The following is a 20,741-nucleotide window of genomic DNA, read 5'->3' on the forward strand; positions in this document are numbered from 1 at the left end:
GTGCTTTTTCTGAAGAGAACTGCCTTGAAATTTAAAGTCAAGCTCAGTATTTTGAGCAATTAAAAAGTCATTCATCTTGTCTTTGTCTACTGGAATTATGGTTTGTTTGTTTGTTTTCTCCCCATGGTTCTTAAATATACCATTCCTGAAAGACTTTGTACAAAATTCGCTAGAAGTCATTTATTATCATCACCTAATAAACCCATGTATTAGTGATTATATATAATACTCTCCTATCACTTCTACCTAGCAAGATAAAAAAAGATAGACAAGATGACTTATATTTATCACTTTTTCTAAACCATAGATGACAGATTTGATAAAAATTACCAGAATAAATAATAGCAGTTGCCTAAAACAACATAATGAAATTAGAACACATTCTTAGGATGAGTTAATATAATCAACACTCTTGGTTTTAGCTTAACATCTAAATTTATCATGATATTTTATGTGCTCCACCCCATTTTCTCCCCCAAAACTACAACTTTTTTGTCTTCCCCTTACTGAATAACATTTTTTTTCTGGGGCTGTGTCAGGAGCCTGGGAAACTAAAATTAGTCACAGAGAGAAACGACAGCAACGTAAACGTGATAAGGTGCTGACTGATTCTGGTTCATTGGATTCAACTATCCCTGGGATAGAAAATACCATCACAGTTACCACCGAGCAACTTACAACCGCATCATTTCCTGTTGGTTCCAAGAAGAATAAAGGTATATTAGTGGAACATAAGACAGTGGTACATCAAATCAAACTCCTTTTATTCGGATGTACAAAATATCATTATGTCAAAATCTGACTATTTTGAATGCTAACATCATTGTGCTGATATACCCTTCTTCATGAGAGTATTGTGAACCGTGTATCGGTTTACCGAATACCAGCAGTGTTACTTGTTACATATTGCCTAATGAATGGCCTATTAAATTAAAATTTGCCTTTCTGCCTTGAGTCATATGAGAAAATGATGTTGCCACTTTTCTAGTGTGTATCACTTTGCCCCAACTCTCTTGCATCTCCGTTCCTTAGAGTGGATAAGACATTTATTAAATGAAATGATTTATCACCATTTTGCATGTTGAGAGCTTTCATTCCAAGATGAATCATGCATGTTCTGGTTAGTACAGGTTGTGTCTGGATTTCTTATCACCCCAGCTTTTTGAGAATATCATAGATGTTTGATAGAGCTAGACCACAGCTTCAAAGATTGAGCTAATGTTCTTTCTCTCAAGTATTAATATTTCATATGTTCATACTATCCAATACTGGTGGCTTCTTGGTAGCCCGCTCTTTACATTACCATCATTTTTACCCTGGAGACACCAGCCTGCAAAGTGATACTGTTCAATTTGCTTGAAAGCATTGGCGTATCTTCCTTGTCTTTTTGTTAATGACCTTCCCACCTCCCCACACCTCAGTTGTTTCCAGACCATTTTCTTAGCCTCGTTACCTTTTATTTTTTGCTTGATAACTTGGTGGAATTTATTGCCATGGTACAGCAATGACTTCTACTTACCCATTTTCACTGTTACATATTAGCTGTGCTTTAGTATTTTTGTTGATTCTTTTTCACTGTCTTGTGCATGCCATCCTTGCTAGCACAATCCTATGTCATGCTGGTTTTTTTAAACATTGTGATCATTATGCTTTTTAGTGTCAAAGAAATAGTATTTTTGTGTTATAATGTGTATTCTCACCTCTTGCCATATTTCCTAAGTCCTGGTCCCAAATACTGGCAAAATTCTTCATAAGTTGATGTGTTTGCTTCCAGGATTGTTGAAAAGGCAGCTGGTGTTGTTGAGAGGTGGCAAAGTTGAATCCAATTACAGAGCCCAATACTCCAGTTCCTACTTAAAATAATCTTGATAACCGTTATAGAATAGCAAACTCTGTCTGTCCATAAGCAGTTTTCCAGGTTCTTTATTGGCATTTTAGTTGACTAAGAATATGGTAACCAGAAAACTCAATTCCTTACCAACAGGGAACTTGACTTTTTTCCAGTGGAAGAATTTAGCACTTGAAGGAGCAATTTATAATAGATAATAAGTAAAAATTAATTTTTGTGTTACTCCTAATTTAATGTGCATAGTGGCCTATTTAGTATTAAATAAATTTTATTTCTATTTTAACCAGGTGATTCTCATCTAAATGTTCAAGTTAGCAACTTTAAATCTGGAAAAGGAGATTCTACACTTCAGGGTGAGAGAAATTACATATAACTTAAATTGAAGGCCCGTCAAAATAGAAATTTATATACATACCTCTTTCCTCACATGAATGACACAGAAGGAAAGAAAAAAGTCTTAAAATGATTTTTAATTAATAAAGTAACATAATCACAGTCCAGAGATTTTGGAAAATAAATAAAAAGAAAAATCACTCCCACTTCTAACAATCTTTGGTATGTTCTAGTCTTTTTTCCCCCATATATAAAAACATTCTGTAGTCGCTTATATGCAATTTTGAATCTTGTTTATATCACTACTAAGTCAGTAGAGAAGAAAGATTTTTGTTGGGCTTGGGTTTAATATAGCATGTATCAGAAAAAATACTTGATGCTTGTATGTTTAAAAAAGAAAAAAAGCCTTAGTTCCTATAATGTTTTAACTGCTTCCTTGACAGTTCAAATATTTCACAATGAATGGACTATAGCCTAAAGTTTTTCATTGTTTTATAAATAGAAAATGTTTTATTTACTCATTTATGATAAAGATTGAATTAAGTAGAGTATTACGCCTGACCTGAAAACAAAAGTGTTGTAGTAAAATAAATTTGGAAATGAAAAAAGCACCTTCTCATTTCAGGCTTTTTTTTTTTTTTTTTTGGAGATGGAATTTTGCCCTTGTTTCCCGGGCTGGAGTGTAATGGCATGGTCTTGGCTCACTGCAGTCTCCACCTCCCGGGTGCAAGCGATTCTCTTGCCTCAACCTCCTGAGTAGCTGGGATTGCAGGCACCAGCCACCATACCTGGCTAATTTTTGTATTTTTTAGGAGAGATGGAGTTTCACCATGTTGGCCAGGCTGGTCTCGAACTCCTGACCTCAGGTAGTCCACACACCTCAGCCTCCCAATGTGCTGGGATTATAGGCATCAGGCTTTTTTTTTTTTTTTTTTTTTTGGAGACAGAATTTTGCTTGTTGCCCAGGCTGGAGTGCAGAGGCACTATCTCAGCTCACTGCAACCTCCGCCTCCTGGATTCAAACAATTCTGCCTCAGCCTCGTGAGTAGCTGGGATTACAGGCACTTGCCACCACGCCTGGCTAATTTTTGTGTTTTTAGTACAGGCAGGGTTTCACCACGTTGGCCAGGCTAGTCTCAAACTCCTGACCTCAGGTCATCCGCCTGCCCCCAGCCTCCCAAAGTGCTGGGATTACAGGCATGAGCCACCGCGCCCAGCCTCATTTCAGGCTTTTCAGTGCTTGTTCTTAGCACTGTCAGCTTCCTTCATGCTCATGGTTCTCAACCCTGGCTACACATTAGTTATCCAGGAAGCTTTAAAAAACAACGCGTACACACATATATGTAAAAAGAAACATGTACTTACCTGTACACACACTTATGTGTATTCGTGTATGTGTACATACCTACACTATACATACATAATGATATGTGGGCTCCACCACAAAGATTCTGATTTTAATTGGTCTGGGCTGAGGCTCCAGAGTCTATTGTTAATTAATTTTTCGGTTAATATTAATGTGCAGCCAGGTTTTAGAATCATTGCTTGATACATAATGTAATATACATAAATAATTAAGGAAAGAACATGTAACTAAGGAGATGTCTTCATATTCTTAGTGGGTGAGTATTCAGAATATGTGTCATTTTCCTGTTTGCTCTGTTGTACTTCCTTCGAGCAAGTCATTCTGCTGTTGACAACTTTGTTAGTATATATGTTATGTTCAAGCCTCCTGTTTTTAAATTAAAAAGGCAATCCTTGGTGATCAAAGGATACTAGGGGAAGTGAGTGATAAATATAAGTCAAGCAATCATAGAAATGTGAAAATATCCCAGTTTTAAGAAGTCATGTACCTGTTTTTTAATCTTCATTCTCTTTTCTTTAAGTTTCTTCAGGATTGAATGAAAACCTCACTGTCAATGGAGGAGGCTGGAATGAAAAGTCTGTAAAACTCTCCTCACAGATCAGTGCAGGTGAGGAGAAGTGGAACTCCGTTCCACCTGCTTCTGCAGGAAAGAGGAAAACTGAGCCATCTGCCTGGAGTCAAGACACTGGAGATGCTAATGCGAACGGAAAAGACTGGGGAAGGAGTTGGAGTGACCGTTCAATATTTTCTGGCATTGGTAAGAAGTGTTAGAAAAATTTAAGTTTATTTAAAATTACTAATCTTGTACATTGTTAATTTTTCAGAAATAGGAAAAAATCCTATGAATAGAAAAATAAGTACTGCTCTGCAGAAATAATAGTAATAATTAACTCATCTCACATCCTTTTTGTAGAGGAAGGTGGGAACTAAATAAGTAAATAACATTTATCATTTACTCTTTGCATAGTGCTTTCACATACTTTATCACATTTGATTATCAACGTAGCTAACTGGTGTAATTATATATTCTTAGTGATGGGATACATGTAATGTGTGAGTAGACTTTTTGATTAATTTCAGCAATTCTGTTGAGTCTAAATAAAAATAGTAAATGGAAATATAGTTGATAACATCCACTTACAGAGTATTTTACAGTCTGCAAAGTGCCCATTGATAATTAAATTTTCCTCTGGATTTTAATATAAAGACCAATAGTTGAGAAGCTTATTTCTGTTGAGAGCCATTAAGTTAAAAGCAAGTTAATTTTCGTGTGTGTGTGTGTGTGTGTGTCTGTCTGTGTGTGTATTATAGAAAAGAAATCTACATTACACGTGGGAAACTGCAAAATGATAAGGAAAATCCCACAGTTATCACTGTGCCACCTAGTGACAACCACTGTTGTTTATATTCCTTCTCCCTCCCTTTCTCCTGTCCGCAACTGTGTATAGTGTTTTTTGCTGTTGCTGTTTTTTGTTTGTTTGTTTTTTTAATGGAGTCTCGCTCCGTCTCCCAGGCTGGAGTGCAGTCGTGCGATCTCAGCTCACTGCAACCTCCACCTCCCGGGTTCAAGCGATTCTACTACCTCAGCCTCCCAGGTAGCTGGGATTACAGACATGCATCACCATACCTGACTAATTTTTCTATTTCTAGTAGGGACGGGGTTTTGCCATGTTGGCCAGGCTGATCTTGAACTCCTGACCTCAGGCGATCTGCCAGCCTCAGCCTCCCAAAGTGCTGGGATTACAGGCGTGAGCCATTGCGCCCGGCCTGTAGTTTTGCTTTAGTATTTTTGTTTTTGATGTAACTCAAATTGAATGTGCGTGTTTATGTCTCCCCTAGTCCCCACTTAACATTGTAACATGAACATTTTCCTTACTTTTTGTAAGTATATTTAATGGCCCTATAATGTTAGCATAATTTACTTAACTATTCTCATATTATTCAAGAAGTATTTTATTTTTTTTTATTTGAGATGGAGTCTCACTTTGTCGCTGCCACACTAGAGTGCAATGGCGTGATCTTGGCTCACACCACCCTCTGCCTCCTGGGTTCAAGCAATTCTGCTGCCTCAGCCTCCCAAGTAACTGGGATTACAGGCATACGCCACCACACCAAGATAATTTTTTTTTGTATTTTTAGTAGAGATGGGGTTTCACCATGTTGCCCAGGCTGGTTTCAAACTCCTGACCTCAAGTGATCCGCCCACCTCGCCTCCTAAAGTGTTAGGATTATAGGCGTGAGCCACCACGCCCAGCCAATTTTCCTTTTTTTAACCCGTTGTAGATAATGTTTTACTGAACATATGTGTTTGGGATTTTTTTGTTGTTGTTTTTAAGATGGAGTCTCACTCTGTTACCTAGGCTGGAGTGCAGTGGCATGATTTCAGCTCACTACAACCTCTGCCTCCTGAGTTTCAGCATTTGCATTTCTCGTGCCTCAGCCACCCGAGTCTCTGCCTCCTGAGTTTCAGCATTTGCATTTCTCGTGCCTCAGCCACCCGAGTAGCTGGGATTACAGGCGCACACCACCACATCCGGCTAATTTTTGTGGTTTTTTTTTTAGTGGAGATGGGGTTTCACCATGTTGGCCAGACTGGTCTCCAACTCTTGACCTCAAGTTATCTTCCTGCCCCAGCCTCCCAAAGTGTTGGAATTATAGGTGTGAGCCACCATACCTGGCCATGTTTGGCAGTTATTTCTTAAGGACAGAGTCTTGTGAGTGATACTGGATTAAAGGGAATATGAATGTTTGTGATGCTCTACTACATAGTGCCTAAGTATTTTCTAAGAGAGTTGTTCTAATTTATACTCAAAGCATCAGTGTAAGTGCCCATTTATCATATACTTACCAAGGTTGGGGATTTTTTTTTTTTTTTTGCCTTTTCTAATTCGATAAGCAAAAAGTACATAAATTATTTTGGTTAACTTTTTAGAATCACTAATGAGATTGAAAATTTTTCCATAACTTTCTTGGTCATTTATTTTTTTGTTTGTTTTTTTGTTTGAAACCGAGTCTTACTCTGTCGCCCAGGCTGGAGTGCAGCACAATCTCAGCTCACTGCAACCTCCATCTCTCAGGTTCAAGTGGTTCTCCTGCCTCAGCGTCCTGAGTAGCCGGGATTACAGGGGCCTGTCACCACAACCGGCTAATTTTTGTACTTTTGGTAGAGACAGGGCTTCACCATGTTGGCCAGGCTGTTCTCGAACTCCTGACCTCATGATCCGCCCATCTTGGCCTCCCGAAGTGCTGGGATGACAGGCGTGAGCCACCATGCCCGGCCCTTTCTTGGTCATCTTTCTTTCTTTTATGAATTGTCTGTTCGTGTCATTTTCCCATTTGTCTAATGAACTCTTTGTGGTTTTTTTGTTTTGTTTTGTTTTTAATTTTTTGAGACAGGGTCTCACTCTGTTGTCCAGGCTGGAGTGCAGTGGTGTGATTATTGCTCACTGCAGCCTCGACTTCCAGGGCTCAAATGATCTTGCCGCCTCAGCCTCCTTAGTAGCTGGGACCACAGGTATGTGCCACCACACCTGGCTAATTTTGGTATTTTTTGTAGAGATGCAGTTTTGCCATATTGTGGTATGGTCTCAAACTCTTGGGCTCAAGTGATCCACCTGCCTTGGCTTCTCAAAGTGCTGGGATTACAGATGTGGGCCACCACATCTGCCTACTGTTTTATTTTTTAAATCTAGTTATACTTTCTTGTGCATTAAACATACAATTTTTTCTCTCGTGCTTATTGCAGATATTTTTATCCCTTCCAATTTGAGGGAGCAATAGACACTAGAAACTTTTTAGTATGTAAGTAGAAAAATATTTCTTTTTTTTTTTTTTTTGGAGATGGAGTTTCGCTCTTGTTGCCTAGGCTGGAGTGCAATGGCGCAATCTTGACTCACCGCAACCTCTGCCTTCCAGGTTCAAGCAATTCTCCTGCCTCAGCCTCCTGAGTAGCTGGGATTATAGGCATGCTCCACCACGCCTGGCTACTTTTGTATTTTTAGTAGAGACGAGGTTTCTCCATGTTGGTCAGGCTAGTCTCAAACTCCTAGCCCCAGGTAATCAACCTGCCTCGGCCTCCCAAAGTGTTGGGATTACAGGCGTGAGCCGCCAACCCCAGCCCCTCTCTTTTAAAGCTAATACCCTTAAAAATCAAACTCTAGATCATTTAATTACATTGTTTACAAGTTTGCTCTCCCTTCCTCCCCATTATATTGAAAAATTGTGTAGAAGTATCAAAACTTGTTTGAAAGAGATATTCCCTTGCCTGGGTGTGGTGGCTCATGTCTGTAATCCTGGCACTTTGCAGGGCTGAGGCGGGGAGATCACCTGAGCCCAGGAGTTCAAGACCAGCCTGGGGGGCATGGTGAAACTTTATCTCTACTAGAATAAAAAAAATTCGCTGGGCATGGTGGCACGTGCCTGTAATCCCACCTACTCGGGAGGCTGAGACAGGACAATTGCTTAAACCCGGGAGGCGGAGGTTGCAGTGAGCCAAGGTCTTGCCACTGCACTCCAGCCTGGGCAACAGAGTAAGACTCCATCTCAAAAAGAAAAAAGAAGAGACCTTCCCAAAATTCCCACTCTCATTTTCAGCAAAGAAGAAAGCATTAATTTCTATGCTGTGAAGCATCCTTTCATATTTGGTAAAAGAAATGGTTGAATTTTATGGAGTAATGTTAGGAACTATGTGACCTTTTGGGATATTTACAATCTGCAATTTTTTTTTTTTCTTTTAGATAGAGGCTTGCTCTGTCACCCAGTCTGGAGTGCACGATCTTGGCACGATCTTGGCTCACTGCAACCTCCGCCTCAGTAACTGGGATTACAGGCATGTGCCACCATGCACAGCTAATTTTTGTATTTTTAGTAGAGAGGGGGTCTCACCATGTTGGCCAGGCTGGTCTTGAACTCCTGACCTCGTAATGGGCCCACCTCGGCCCCAGAAAATGCTGGGATTACAGGCATGAGCCACTCCGCCCAGCCTACAATTTACTTATAAAAACTATATAGCATTTCATAATTAGGACATAAATTAGATGGTATTTGCTTAATGTTGTTACAGATAATATTAAAAAGCAAATTAAGAGTTCCTGCCTAGATAGACTAGGACCTTTATTGAAATTGAAAGGGAACTATATTCAATTAGGTTTGTAATGGGTCACTGAAAAGAGACAGATGTGACTCATCTCATGGAGGTTTACGTTCTTCAAAATAAGAAAGAAATGTCTTGAAAATATTGAGGCTAGTTATTTAACCTGTATGAACCTCATACTTATGTAATTGTGAGGATTTGTTGTAATGAAAGTCAAGTACCAAGTTCAGTGCTATCCCAAAGTAGCTGCTTAATTATGATAGATAATAATGCAGCTTGGTACAGTGGAAAAGAGCATAGGCTTTGGGAATTGACTTCAGTTGCATTCGTGGCTCCTCTGTTTTCTAGCTATCAACAAGTCACATAATTGCTCCAAAACTCCCTAGCAAAGTTGCTGTAAGGATTAGAAGTGGTTGGTGTAAGGGGCCCAGCTACATAATAAATATTCAGTAAATAGTAGCTATTGCTATATTAAGTGATTCTCATTTCTAAGGTTATCTTTAAATATTCTCATAGTTTTAAATCTTTACATATCTTTCAAATCTGATTGCAAATTGAAGGTTCCAAGTGATGTTTTTTATTTTAACAGCTGCTTGGTCTAGTGTGGATAGGGGAATGAATACCTCTAAACAGAATTCTGCTTCTTTTGCATCTCTCACACTTAACTCTGCTGTTTCTGGTATGTGAAAACAGTCTTTTGTTCAGCTAACAAAAACATTTGTTTAATTTTAGTGCTTGTTATTTGAAGAGCTAATCAACATCAAGTACTGCTATCAATATAAACAGCAGGTATTATAAAGTGGCAGAGGCCTTTACAACAAGAAGAGAAGACCTAAAGTCTTATGTGCAAATGGCTTAATTCCTCTCTCTAGGGGAGTAAGGATTCTGTAGCTTGAGATCACTGACAGTGCATTGGCACACAGACAAATAACACATGCAAGGCCTTCCCTTCAGGTTCATATTCTTCTCTTGCTAAGGTAGCCCTACCATACTTTTAGTTAAAATTTGACATTTTACTTCTGTTCACTGTTACTCATCATGAGTTTAAAACTAACCCTTTCAGGTTATAGATTCCCACATAATAACTCTTAAGTATCTGTTGATTTATAAAATACATGATTACTAATAAACTACTGTTAATTCTGCATTACTTAAATGGATATATGTTTTGTTAATCATATAGAAGCTATATGTATTTAACAAGTATTACATAAATATGGGAGGCCAGGTGTGGTGGCTCACATCTGTAATCCCAGCACATAGGGAGGCTAAGGTGGGAAGATAACTTGAGCCTAGGAGTTCAAGACCAGCCTGGGCAACTACATCACTACATAATTTTTTTAAAAAAATTAGCCAGGCATGATGGTGTTTGCCTGTCGTCCCAGCTACTCAGGAGGCTATGGTGGGAGGATCGCATCGGTCCGGGAGGTTGAAGCTACATTGAGCAATGAGTCGTGAGTGCTCCATTGCACTTCAGACTGGGTGACAGACTCTGTCTTAAAACATATATGTGTGTGTGTGTGTGTGTGTGTGTGTGTGTGTGTGTGTGTGTGTATGTGTATATAAAAGTTATGGGAGACATTGTTTAGTTTGGAATTCGTGGACCCAGTTTACTAATTTTGTAGTTCCACAGTGTCTGGAATCACTAACCTAGAAAGGGGATCAGCAAACTTTTTGTATGAAGGGACAGATGGTAAACATTTTAGGCATTGTGGGCCATGCAGCCTCTGTTGCAGTTACTCAACCCTGCCGTTGTAACAGGAAAGCAACCTGAGACAGTAAGCAAATGACTGTCTGGTTCTAAAATATTATTCTTTTGAATTATTATTATTATTGTTTTTTCTTTTGAGACGGAGTCTCGCTCTGTCGCCAGGCTGGAGTGCAGTGGCGCAATCTCAGCTCACTGCAACCTCCGCCTCCCTGGTTCAAACAATTCTCCTGCCTCAGCCTCCCAAGTATCTGGTACTACAGGCACATACCACCATACCCAGCTAATTTTTTGTATTTTTAGTAGAGACAGGGTTTTAACGTCTTAGCCAGGATGGTCTCCATCTCTTGTCCTCATGATCTGCCTACCTCAGCCTCCCAAAGTGCTGGGATTACAGACATGAGCCACCACGCCTGGCCTGATTTTTTTTTTTTCATCATTTAAAAATGTAAGAACTATTCTTGGCTCATGGGCCATATTAAAAACCTGATGGTTGGATTTGGTGTGTGGGTCATAGTTTGCTAAACTCTGATCTCATAGACCACATTTCAGTTCCAGAGGTACAAGTTTATTGCTTCCTCATTTGATGACTCTGTACAACACACATGCTATTCCCTTCATATATGCAGAGAAAGCAATGTGGGCTGCTAAAGGAATAGCACCAGTGTTACAGTACTGCTTCTAAGCAGATAATATATTTATTACATGTGAATTTTATAGGGTTACTCTGTTGGTTAAAGTTTACATTAAAATATACATGTTAAACATATATATAGAGAGAGAGTATATATCAAGCGGATAATATATTAGTGGAATGCTGCTGGTAAGATCATCTGTAACCAAGAAGAAATTTATAAATTAGTAAGGACTGTGGTAGGAGGACGTGATTTTGTGTAACACTTTTATACTAATCAAGTATCTTTTCTTCCTAACCCTTTCTTTATATAGTGGCTCTGAATCCAAAATACCTATCAGAGTCATCTAAGGACTCCAGTACACAAGTAAATTCCGATTCAAAAGGGGGGGGTGTGTGTGTGTGTACGCGCGTGCACGCGCGCACCTAATGGAGAACTACTGCTTTACATTTACATCCTAAAATGAATTTATATCTATAAAGCAAGGGATTTGACCTGGCATCAGTGGACTCATATGCCCCCAAAACTGCATGCAAAATTTTGTGTTAAGCTCTGGACAGTAGACTACCACAGCTTTCATCAGGTCCTAAAAGACTGTGTGAACCCACTCTCACCCAACCTACTCCCCTCACCTGAGAAAAAACAAAAACAGACAAAACTTATGAAATAATATTTTGTTTTCTTTAAATGCACTTGAACTTAGTCTCTAGACCTCCTGCAACTCTTCTTGTCTCTTTGGCTTCTCTCTGCCTCACCTCTCTAGATAACCACCTATTTTTTTAATGTTTCTTAGCCAAAACATTCTAGCTAACGCAGACGTTTTCTAGTTCCCTCTTTCAGGGTTCTGAGGATACATACCCCTGAAACATCCAGGACTAAAATGATCAATGGCAGAGATTTCTATTGTGTTTTATTTTCCATTAAGAAGAAGGAAAAAACAACTTTTTTTGACTTCTTGAAATTTGTAGGCAGGGCACAGTGGCTCATGCCTGTAATCCCAGCACTTTGGGAGGCCGAAGAGGATCCCTGGAGGCCAGGAGTTCAGGACCAGCCTGGGCAACACAGGGAGACCCTATCTCTACAAAAAAAAATTAAAAAATAAGCCAGGAAACCAGGCATGGTGGCTTATGCCTATATTCCCAGCACTTTGGGAGGCCAAGGCAGGAGGATCACTTAAGCCTAGGAGTTCAAGACCAGCCTAGGCAATGTGGTAAAACCCCATCTCTACAAAAAATACAAAAATTAGCTGGGTATGGTAATGTGTGCCTGTAGTCGCAGCTACTTGGGAGGCTGAGGTAGGTGGATTGCTTGAGCTGAGGAGGCAGAGATTGCAGTGAGCCAAGACTGTGCCACTACACTCCAGCCTGGGCAACAAAGCGGGACTCTGTCTCAAAAAAAGAAAAAATTAAAAAAGCCCAGCATGGTGGTACAAGCCTGTGGTTGCAGCTGCCTGGGATGCTGAAGTAGGAGGATCTCTTGAGCCTGCGAGGTTGAGGCTGCAGTGAGCCATGATCATGCCACTGCACTTCAGCCTGAGTGACAGAGTAAGATCCTGTCTTAAAAAAAAAAAAAGAAAGAAAATTGTAGGTAACGAGTTGATGTGTAATACAAAACACAAAATCTAATGGATTGGTGCTAGGGAAAACATAAATTTCTGATCATTGAATTTGATCAAGTGATTATCATAGTTAATCTAAAATTACCCTCAATTCTACTTTTCCTTTTAACTTAACTCTTTTTCTAATGTCTGAATTTTTCCTTTTAGGAGAAATTTTTAAAATAAAGTCTCCGTGTCAAAGTATAGAACTATTGTTATGAAACACCATTAGGAAATTCCATTTTTAATTTTATTGCATTCGTTTTTCATTTAAGGGTCTACTGCTGAGCCAGTTTCTCAGTCTACCACTTCTGATTATCAGTGGGATGTTAGCCGTAATCAACCCTATATCGATGATGAATGGTCTGGGTTAAGTATGTCCTTTTAAAAATTATCAGTTATTTTTTTCAGAATTTTCTTTCTAGCACCCTGAATTCATGCTTTATGTTTTAATTTTAATTCTAATTTCTCACCTTTAAAGGTCATAATATAATTTAATACCAAATGTACTACTTGAAACCTGATTATTGAATACCTGTAGAATTAAAACTGAATTTTCATAATTGAGGCAATATTTAAACCTAAAGTTTTCTTCTGGTTGCTCTGTAATATTTCTAGTTTTTAAATTTTTTGTTTTAAATGAATGTCTGTTTCTCCTCCTAGGTAGTATAATAGACTGACTTCAATATACAGGAATGGCTTTGTATTTGTGAAGTGTACACACATTTTTGTGCTGGTGGAAAACTACTTTCCTAACCCAGTTGCCAACAGAAGTTTAGTTAAAGGAAAACTCATTTTAGAAAGGAAGAATATGGTTTGTATGTTCAGAAAGTTCATGCCGTCTTCATTTAAAAAAAACAAAAATACGAGGTTTTTCCCTCACAAACCTACATCTCAAAATTTACTTTCTCTGAATTTTTATTTCACATCCTTTTTTACTATTTACTGTTTTCTACTGTTAGCACTTATATGTTCCCTGTGGGGTTTTCCACCATTTTTAAGCATATGTTTTGCTTCTCCAAGTAGAGTTAAGAACCCTCTGAAAATAGGGACTAGTACTGTTATATACACTCAGGACCTAGTGAAAGCCTTTATACATAGGTGCTCGGTAGTAATAAGAATGACAATAAAAACACTGTACTGTGTGCCAGGCACTGGTTTTAGTCTTTTGGATTTTATCATCTCATTTAATGCTTAAAACATTTCTGTGTGGTAGGTTTTATTTGTTTCCACACTTTCCAGATGAAAAAAACTGTGACAAGGGAAAGTTTAGCTTTCCCCAGGCCACACAGTTAGTTAAATGGAGGAAGATGGTATTCATACCTTGCTAGTCTGGCTCCAGAGTTCATGTTCTTAACCACTCTCTGGTACAACCTTGGTGATGATAGTAATCATCAAGGTAAGCTTGCGACACGTGGTTAAAGCACAGTTTTTACAGATTAAGGGAGATGAGGGGAGAAAGATCAGGGAGGACCATATTGTAAAGTGCCATGCCTTGAATTGCTGGCTAAAGATTAGGGAGCTGGGGGTTTTCAGTACTAGCTTAGACAGTAGATATGAATTTTAGTCCTGACTCTAAAATGTAGTACCTCATATGGTTTGGGCTTTGTCACTTATCTGGGAGCTGTAAAATCGAGCACATAACGTGTCATATCTGTTTTCATAGGTTGTTATGAGGTTTAATGAGGTAATGGGTGAACATGAAAGCTCTGTAAATTACAGTCATCTCTCACTATCCATGGGGGGTTGATTCCAGGACCCCCCTCAGGTTCCAAAATCCCCAGATGCTGAAGTCTCCTATGATAAAATGGCATAGTATTTGCATATAACCTACATATATCTTCCCATATATTTTAAATTATCTCTTGATTACTTGTAGTACCTAATATGGTGTGAATAGTTGTTATACTGTATAGTTTAGGGAATAATGACAAGAAAAGAAAGTCTGTACATATTCAGTACAGGCACAGTTCATTCTTTTTTTTCCTGTGGATACGCAGGGCTGACTGTGTATGAAGTATTTAAATCCAAGGTTTTACAAGGATGTGAAAGCACTATTTTTGGGAGAAAAAAAAAAACGTGTATTTGTGCTTTGGAAGAATTATCAGCTACATGCAGAATAGAATTGAGGAGTGATTATAACAATGATAGGAGTGACTATAGAAAAAGCAGAAAGGTATCTTGGGCTGCTGTGGGTTGAGGCAGAGGAAAATTGAGTGGACAGGTCTCCAGGCTTTCCTGTCTGGACAGAATAGATCCACTTTTTATTTTATCCATATTAAGATACTTTGAATATGAAAAACATGATTGGCTGCTAAAATAAAAGATTTTTAAAACATGTATCCACAGGATTCTGTACTTAATCAAAGTAATATGTATCAGAAACACCATCTTCCTCAAGTTTGTTATGCTGTATTGGCAGTCTTTTTAAGTCCAGAGTTTTTCTTCAACGTTTTCTCTGTAAACTTTATTTTCTGTGTCACCATCTTTAATTCTGCTCTATTATTGGTGCTCAGTGAATTTAATTATTACTTCTGAATTTCCAAAATGAATGATTTAGTATTTGAGATTACTAATCCACAAAGTATATTATGTTAGATTTACATTTACAGTATGATACAATTAATATATTGACCCTCCAGTTTGAAGACATACATTAATCCATTACTATCTTAACCATAAAGGAACAGCATTATTGTAACCCATGTAAAAAGTCAGATGTTGAATAGAACTTTTTCTTGGCACACAGGAGTGAATGAATTCACTGCAGCATAATGGAGTGGTTGAGAACATGAGCTTTCAGGACAGACTACCTGGGTTTCAATCTTAACTTCCTTGCCTTTGCCCTTACGCAGGTTACGTGATTATTCTATGCCTCAATTTCCTCATCTGTAAAAATAGTAATTCCTCCCCAACAGTACGGCTGAGAAGATTAAATGAGTTAATACATATAAAGCACTTAGAACACTGCCTCACATATAATAAATATAATAAATATCCAGTAAGTGCTGCTGTTTCTGCTGTTGGTGTCCTTCTGGTGGCAAAATAAGTCTACCCAATGTGGTTAACTAACCCAATGAGGTTAACACTGGAGAATGTCTTTCTAACATGATTGTTTTCTTTTATTAAAAAGTTATTAAAGTTTACGTTGAATTAAGTTCTGACAAGAAACAGCTGACAACCAAATAAAGACCAGCAATGAGATGCTTAAACCTAAAACATTATTCCATAAGCGAATTAAATGGAGAGACAAATTCCTTACCCTTTTGAAAAAAAAACCAGTATGGCTCTTTGAAAAGACATTGGCAGACTAATGGGAAACTTTAGAGATGAGAGATTATAATTGAAGCAAACTATACTGTGAATCATTTTTAAGGGAACTATGTCTAAGAAGTTTTTTAGTATATTAGGCCTATGAATCTTAAGAATTAGTTACTCAGGCCGGTGCCATGGCTCACACTTGTAATCCCAGCACTTTGGGAAGCCAAGGTGCAAGGATGTCTTGCGTCCATGCATTCAAGGCAACATAGTGAGACCCCATCTCTACAAAAAAAAATTAGCTGGGCGTGGTTCACATGCCTGTAGTCCCAGCTACTCAGGAGTCTGAAGTGGGAGGATCACTTGAGCCTGAGAAGTCTAGGCTACAGTGTGCCATGATCTTGCCGCTGCACTCCAGCCTGGGCAATAGAGCGAGACCCTGTCAAAAAAATACTTTTACTAAGCATTTTACTTGATTTTTATTTTTCACCTCCGCCTCCCACCACATGTATTAAGAAGATGGGTGAAATGTTGGTATATTGCCCACTCAGTTGCCTAAACTTTTTTCTACTTAATAGTTTCTTTTCTGGCAAGAAGTCTTAGAGACATGGCTTATGGACAGCAGTTTTCAAAATCTGGGTTTCTTATCTGTGAGAGTTAAGCAAAACCAATGATAGCTTTGGTATGTGAACCTCCTAAATGTATTATTAATGAATGCTTAGTATAAGATGAGTAGCTGGTTCTAGACATCTACTAGATTGAATTGAAGTTTATCTTACATATGAAGTATATCTTACTGAGAGGTTCATCAGAATTGTGAGAAATAAATTTTTAGCTGTACATGCCTTATAGATTAGAAACTGGTTTTAATATCATCAGTGGTAATAAAAACAATAGCTACCACTTATTGAGTGCTCACTGCATTGCCATGAATTGCTTTACATGTATCTCATATAATCCTCTCAGCGATCCTATGAAGTTGATAATAGAGCCCATTAAGAAACTTAACCAAAATCATCTTGTTATTAAGTGGTAGAACAATATTCAAATGTACATTTGTTTGATGTGAAGGCCCATGCTCTTCGCCTCTGTGTTACTATGTAATACTCCAGATACTTGCTCATGGTGGTGAATTTAGAAATACAGGAAGGAACTTCCTTTTTTGTAACACATTTCACACTTGTAATCACCTGTTCCATGTTTTTCGTCCACTAGACTATAAATTCTTATGTTGTCTCTCCCTGTCCTCCACTAGCTTAGCTCTTCTCTGTTTCCACAGCCCTCATGGCAGAATCTATCACTCTGTATTTAATTGTTTGTTAAGCTTACCTATCTTCACCCCTGAATAGACAGACTACAAGCTGCATGTGCAGAGGGATTCTATTTTACTTATTTTTAAATCTCTAATACCTACCTAGCTCAAGTTCAAGCACATAGTAAGTGCTTAATAAGGATTGAATAGATGTAATTTCACTATTAAAATATATTTATTATTCCAACCTGGGCAATATAGTGACACCCCATCTCTACAAAAAATTTAAAAATTAGCCAGGCATGGTGGCACACGGCTATGGTCCCAGCTGCTCAGGAGGCTGAGGCAGGGGGATCACTTGAGCCCCAGGAGGTTAAGGCTGCAGTGAACTATGATTATACCACTCCAGTCCAGCCTGGGTGACAGAATAAGACCCTATCTCTTAAACTAAGACAATATATATATAATATATATAATGTTTTATTTTCTTCTGTCTCTTCCTCATATAAATTTGAGATCATACTGTGTAGACAGTTTTGTCTATGGTTTTTTTTTTTCTGTGAGCATTTTCCCAGATTGTTATATATTCTTCCAAAACGTGGGTTTTAAAACCTTCATAAGAATGTATTATACCTCCCTGTTAAAAACAATAATAGAGTTCACCTGGAAAAAATAAGAATAGCAAAAAGTAAATAAGAGTACTAAATAAAAGTAATGCAAACAAATTTGTCCTTCTAGATACAAAAATATATTGCAGAGTTATGTATAGCACTGTCCCAGGAATAGATCAGTGGAATAGAATAGAAATTCTAGAAACAGACTGAAATGCATATAAAAGAATTGAGTAAGGTCGGGCACGGTGGCTCATGCCTGTAATCCCCAGCAGTTTGGGAGGCCGAGGCAGGTGGATCATGAGGTCAGGAGTTCGAGACCAGCCTGACCAACATGGTGAAACCCTGTTTCTACTAAAAATACAAAAATTAGCAGGGTGTGGTGATGCATACCTGTAATCCCAGCTACTCAGGAGGCTGAGGCAGGAGAATTGCTTGAACCCAGGAGGCAGAGGTTGCAGTGAGCCAAGATTGTGACACTGCACTCCAGCCTGGGTGGCAGTGAGACTCCATCTCAAAAAAAAAAAAAAAAAAAAAGAAAAGAATTGAGCATTGCTGGGTGCGGTGGTTCACGCCCATAATCCCAGCACTTTGGGAGGCAAGTCGGGCAGATCACGAGGTCAAGAGTTCGAGAGTTCGAGACCAGCCTGGCCAACATTGTGAAACCCTGTTTCTACTAAGAATACGAAAATTAGCCCGGGTGTGGTGGCGCATGCCTGTAATCCCAGATACTTGGGAGGCTGAGGCAGGAGAATCACTTGAACCTGGGAGGTGGAGGTTCCAGTGAGCCGAGATCATGCCACTGCACTCCAGCCTGGGCGACAGAGCAAGACTCCGTCTCGGGGAAAAAAGAAAGAAAGAATTGAGTATTTAATAAAAGTAGCATTAGGTATTAGTGGGAAGTGACTGGATTTTTCAGTTAAGCATTGTTGGGACAACTTGTTAACCACTTAGAAATAAAGCTTAACCTTTGTCATCTTAAACCATTGTAAATGAAACCTGACTATAAGTAGATTTACAGGAACATATATAGGAGTATATAATGTGCAGAGAGAGAAGGGAAGAATTAACTTTGAAAGCTACTTATTTAACCTGGGTAAAAGCAAAGACTGGTTTTTCCTTTTAGAATAAGTCATTGATAGCTTCCTCAAGGAGTTAAAAATTTAGTGCCTCCTGTAGTGAAAGAAAGGGATCTAGAAGTCTAGAATAAAATTTATTTTTGATAATAAATGATGAGTGAAGCCCTGAAAGTTACTCAAATGCTTTTGAAATAATTGGATAAAAAACATATTGAATGATCTGAAAAATATAAGAAAGTATAGGTTAAGTATTAAAAGGAGGAGGGAAAAATAAGAGATTGAATATTGTCATGACTTGGTGAATTTGAAGAACCTAATTTTGAAAAGCTCATAAGGATAGGAGAGGTGTAGTATAAAATGACAGGTAGGGATTATAACTTTGGTACTACTGTTAAGAATTAATTCCAAACCCTAGAAAATAAATCAATTACAAAAATGTTGTAATAATCAGGGGAGAAAACAACCAGGTCCTAGACCAAGTTAAAAATGGATAGAGAAAAGAAATTCAGGAGACTGATGATAAAGGAATCAGAGAGAGTGGAATCAAATGGCTAATAAATTTTCTGGAATTTCTTAGAAATTCCATTTAACCATATGATATGCTTAGCAAAAATTGAATAAAGATTGTTACCATCATGTTACTTTTTTTTTCTGGCTCTTAAAATATGTTTGGGAGACAGAACAATAACTTAAAATTACAGCTTAGTTGAACATAAGGAATTTTTAGTTTTTGCCTTTTAACTTATGGCAAAAATGATAGACACCTAATTCACACTGTTAAATTTTAGATGGTCTGTCTTCTGCTGATCCCAACTCTGATTGGAATGCACCAGCAGAAGAGTGGGGCAATTGGGTAGACGAAGAAAGAGCTTCACTTCTAAAGTCCCAGGAACCAATTCCTGATGATCAAAAGGTGAGTATAAGAGATTCCTGGGTGTTTATTTGTTAATGGAAGAGACAGGCTGGGCATGGTGGCTCACACTTATAATCCCAGCACTTTGGGAGGTGCTGTGGGAGGATTGCTTGAGCCCGGGAGTTCAAGGCCAACCTGGGCAACATAGTGAGACCCCATCTCTATTTATAAAATAAAGCAACCGAAGGAGAATTCTGGGTCACAGAGGCTGACACAGTTGAGAGGGTCAGGGAAGCAATAATCAACAGCATCAGAAACAGCAAACCCAAGTTTGGATAGGAATGGAGGAGAGATAGTGGATAATAGCAACATGTGGTATCAGGAATGGTTTTGCTGGGATTGGGGGGGGGTTGTATTTTAAGATAGGGGAGATTTTGGTATAGGATCAGCAGGGTTTTTTTGTTTTTTGTTTTTTGTTTTTTTTGAGACAGAGTTTCGCTCTTGTTACCCAGGCTGGGGTGCAATGGCATGATCTAGGCTCACTGCAACCTCCGCCTCCTGGGTTCAAGCAATTCTCCTGCCTCAGCCTCCCAAGCAGCTGGGATTACAGGTGCCTGCCACCACGCCCAGCTAATTTTTGTATTTTTAGTAGAGATGGGGTTTCTACATGTATGTCAGGCTGGTCTCGAACTCCTCACCTCAGGTGTTCCACCCACCTCGGCCTCCCAAAGTGCTGGGATTACAGGTGTGAGCCACCGCGCCCAGCCAGCAGTCTTTTTTCTTTCTTTTTTTCTTTCTTTTTTTTTTGAGACATTCTCATTCTGCCGCCCAGGCTGGAGTGCAGTGGCATGATCTCGGCTCACTGCAACCTCTGCGTCCCATATTCAAACAGTTTTCCTACCTCAGCCTCCTGAGTAGTTGGGATTACAAATTAGCCTGCCACTATGCCTGGCTAATTTTTGTATATTTAGTAGAGCCACCATGCCAGGCCTTTTTTGTTTGTTTGTTTTTTGTTTTTTTTTTTTGAGATGGAGTTTCGCCCTGTCTCCCGGGCTAGAGTGCAGTGGCACGATCTCGGCTCGCTGCAACCTCCACCTCCCAGGTTCAA

At 38.8% G+C, this 20,741-nt stretch overlaps 1 protein-coding gene across 5 annotated transcripts in view; it reads left to right on the forward strand.

Annotated features, from left to right (window-relative positions):
• Positions 1-20,741, forward strand: part of MTDH (metadherin) — an 80,049-nt gene that overhangs the window by 39,404 nt on the left and 19,904 nt on the right. Inside the window, exons 4-9 of one of the 5 annotated variants that reach the window (XM_015145659.3) lie at positions 540-716; positions 2,137-2,202; positions 4,069-4,305; positions 9,230-9,319; positions 12,856-12,954; positions 19,569-19,693. In XM_015145659.3, coding sequence (XP_015001145.2) covers positions 540-716; positions 2,137-2,202; positions 4,069-4,305; positions 9,230-9,319; positions 12,856-12,954; positions 19,569-19,693 — 794 coding nt within the window. 5 annotated transcript variants of the gene reach the window in all.

Source organism: Macaca mulatta, chromosome 8 (assembly GCF_049350105.2).
Source record: "Macaca mulatta isolate MMU2019108-1 chromosome 8, T2T-MMU8v2.0, whole genome shotgun sequence".
Lineage (NCBI taxonomy): Eukaryota > Metazoa > Chordata > Mammalia > Primates > Cercopithecidae > Macaca > Macaca mulatta.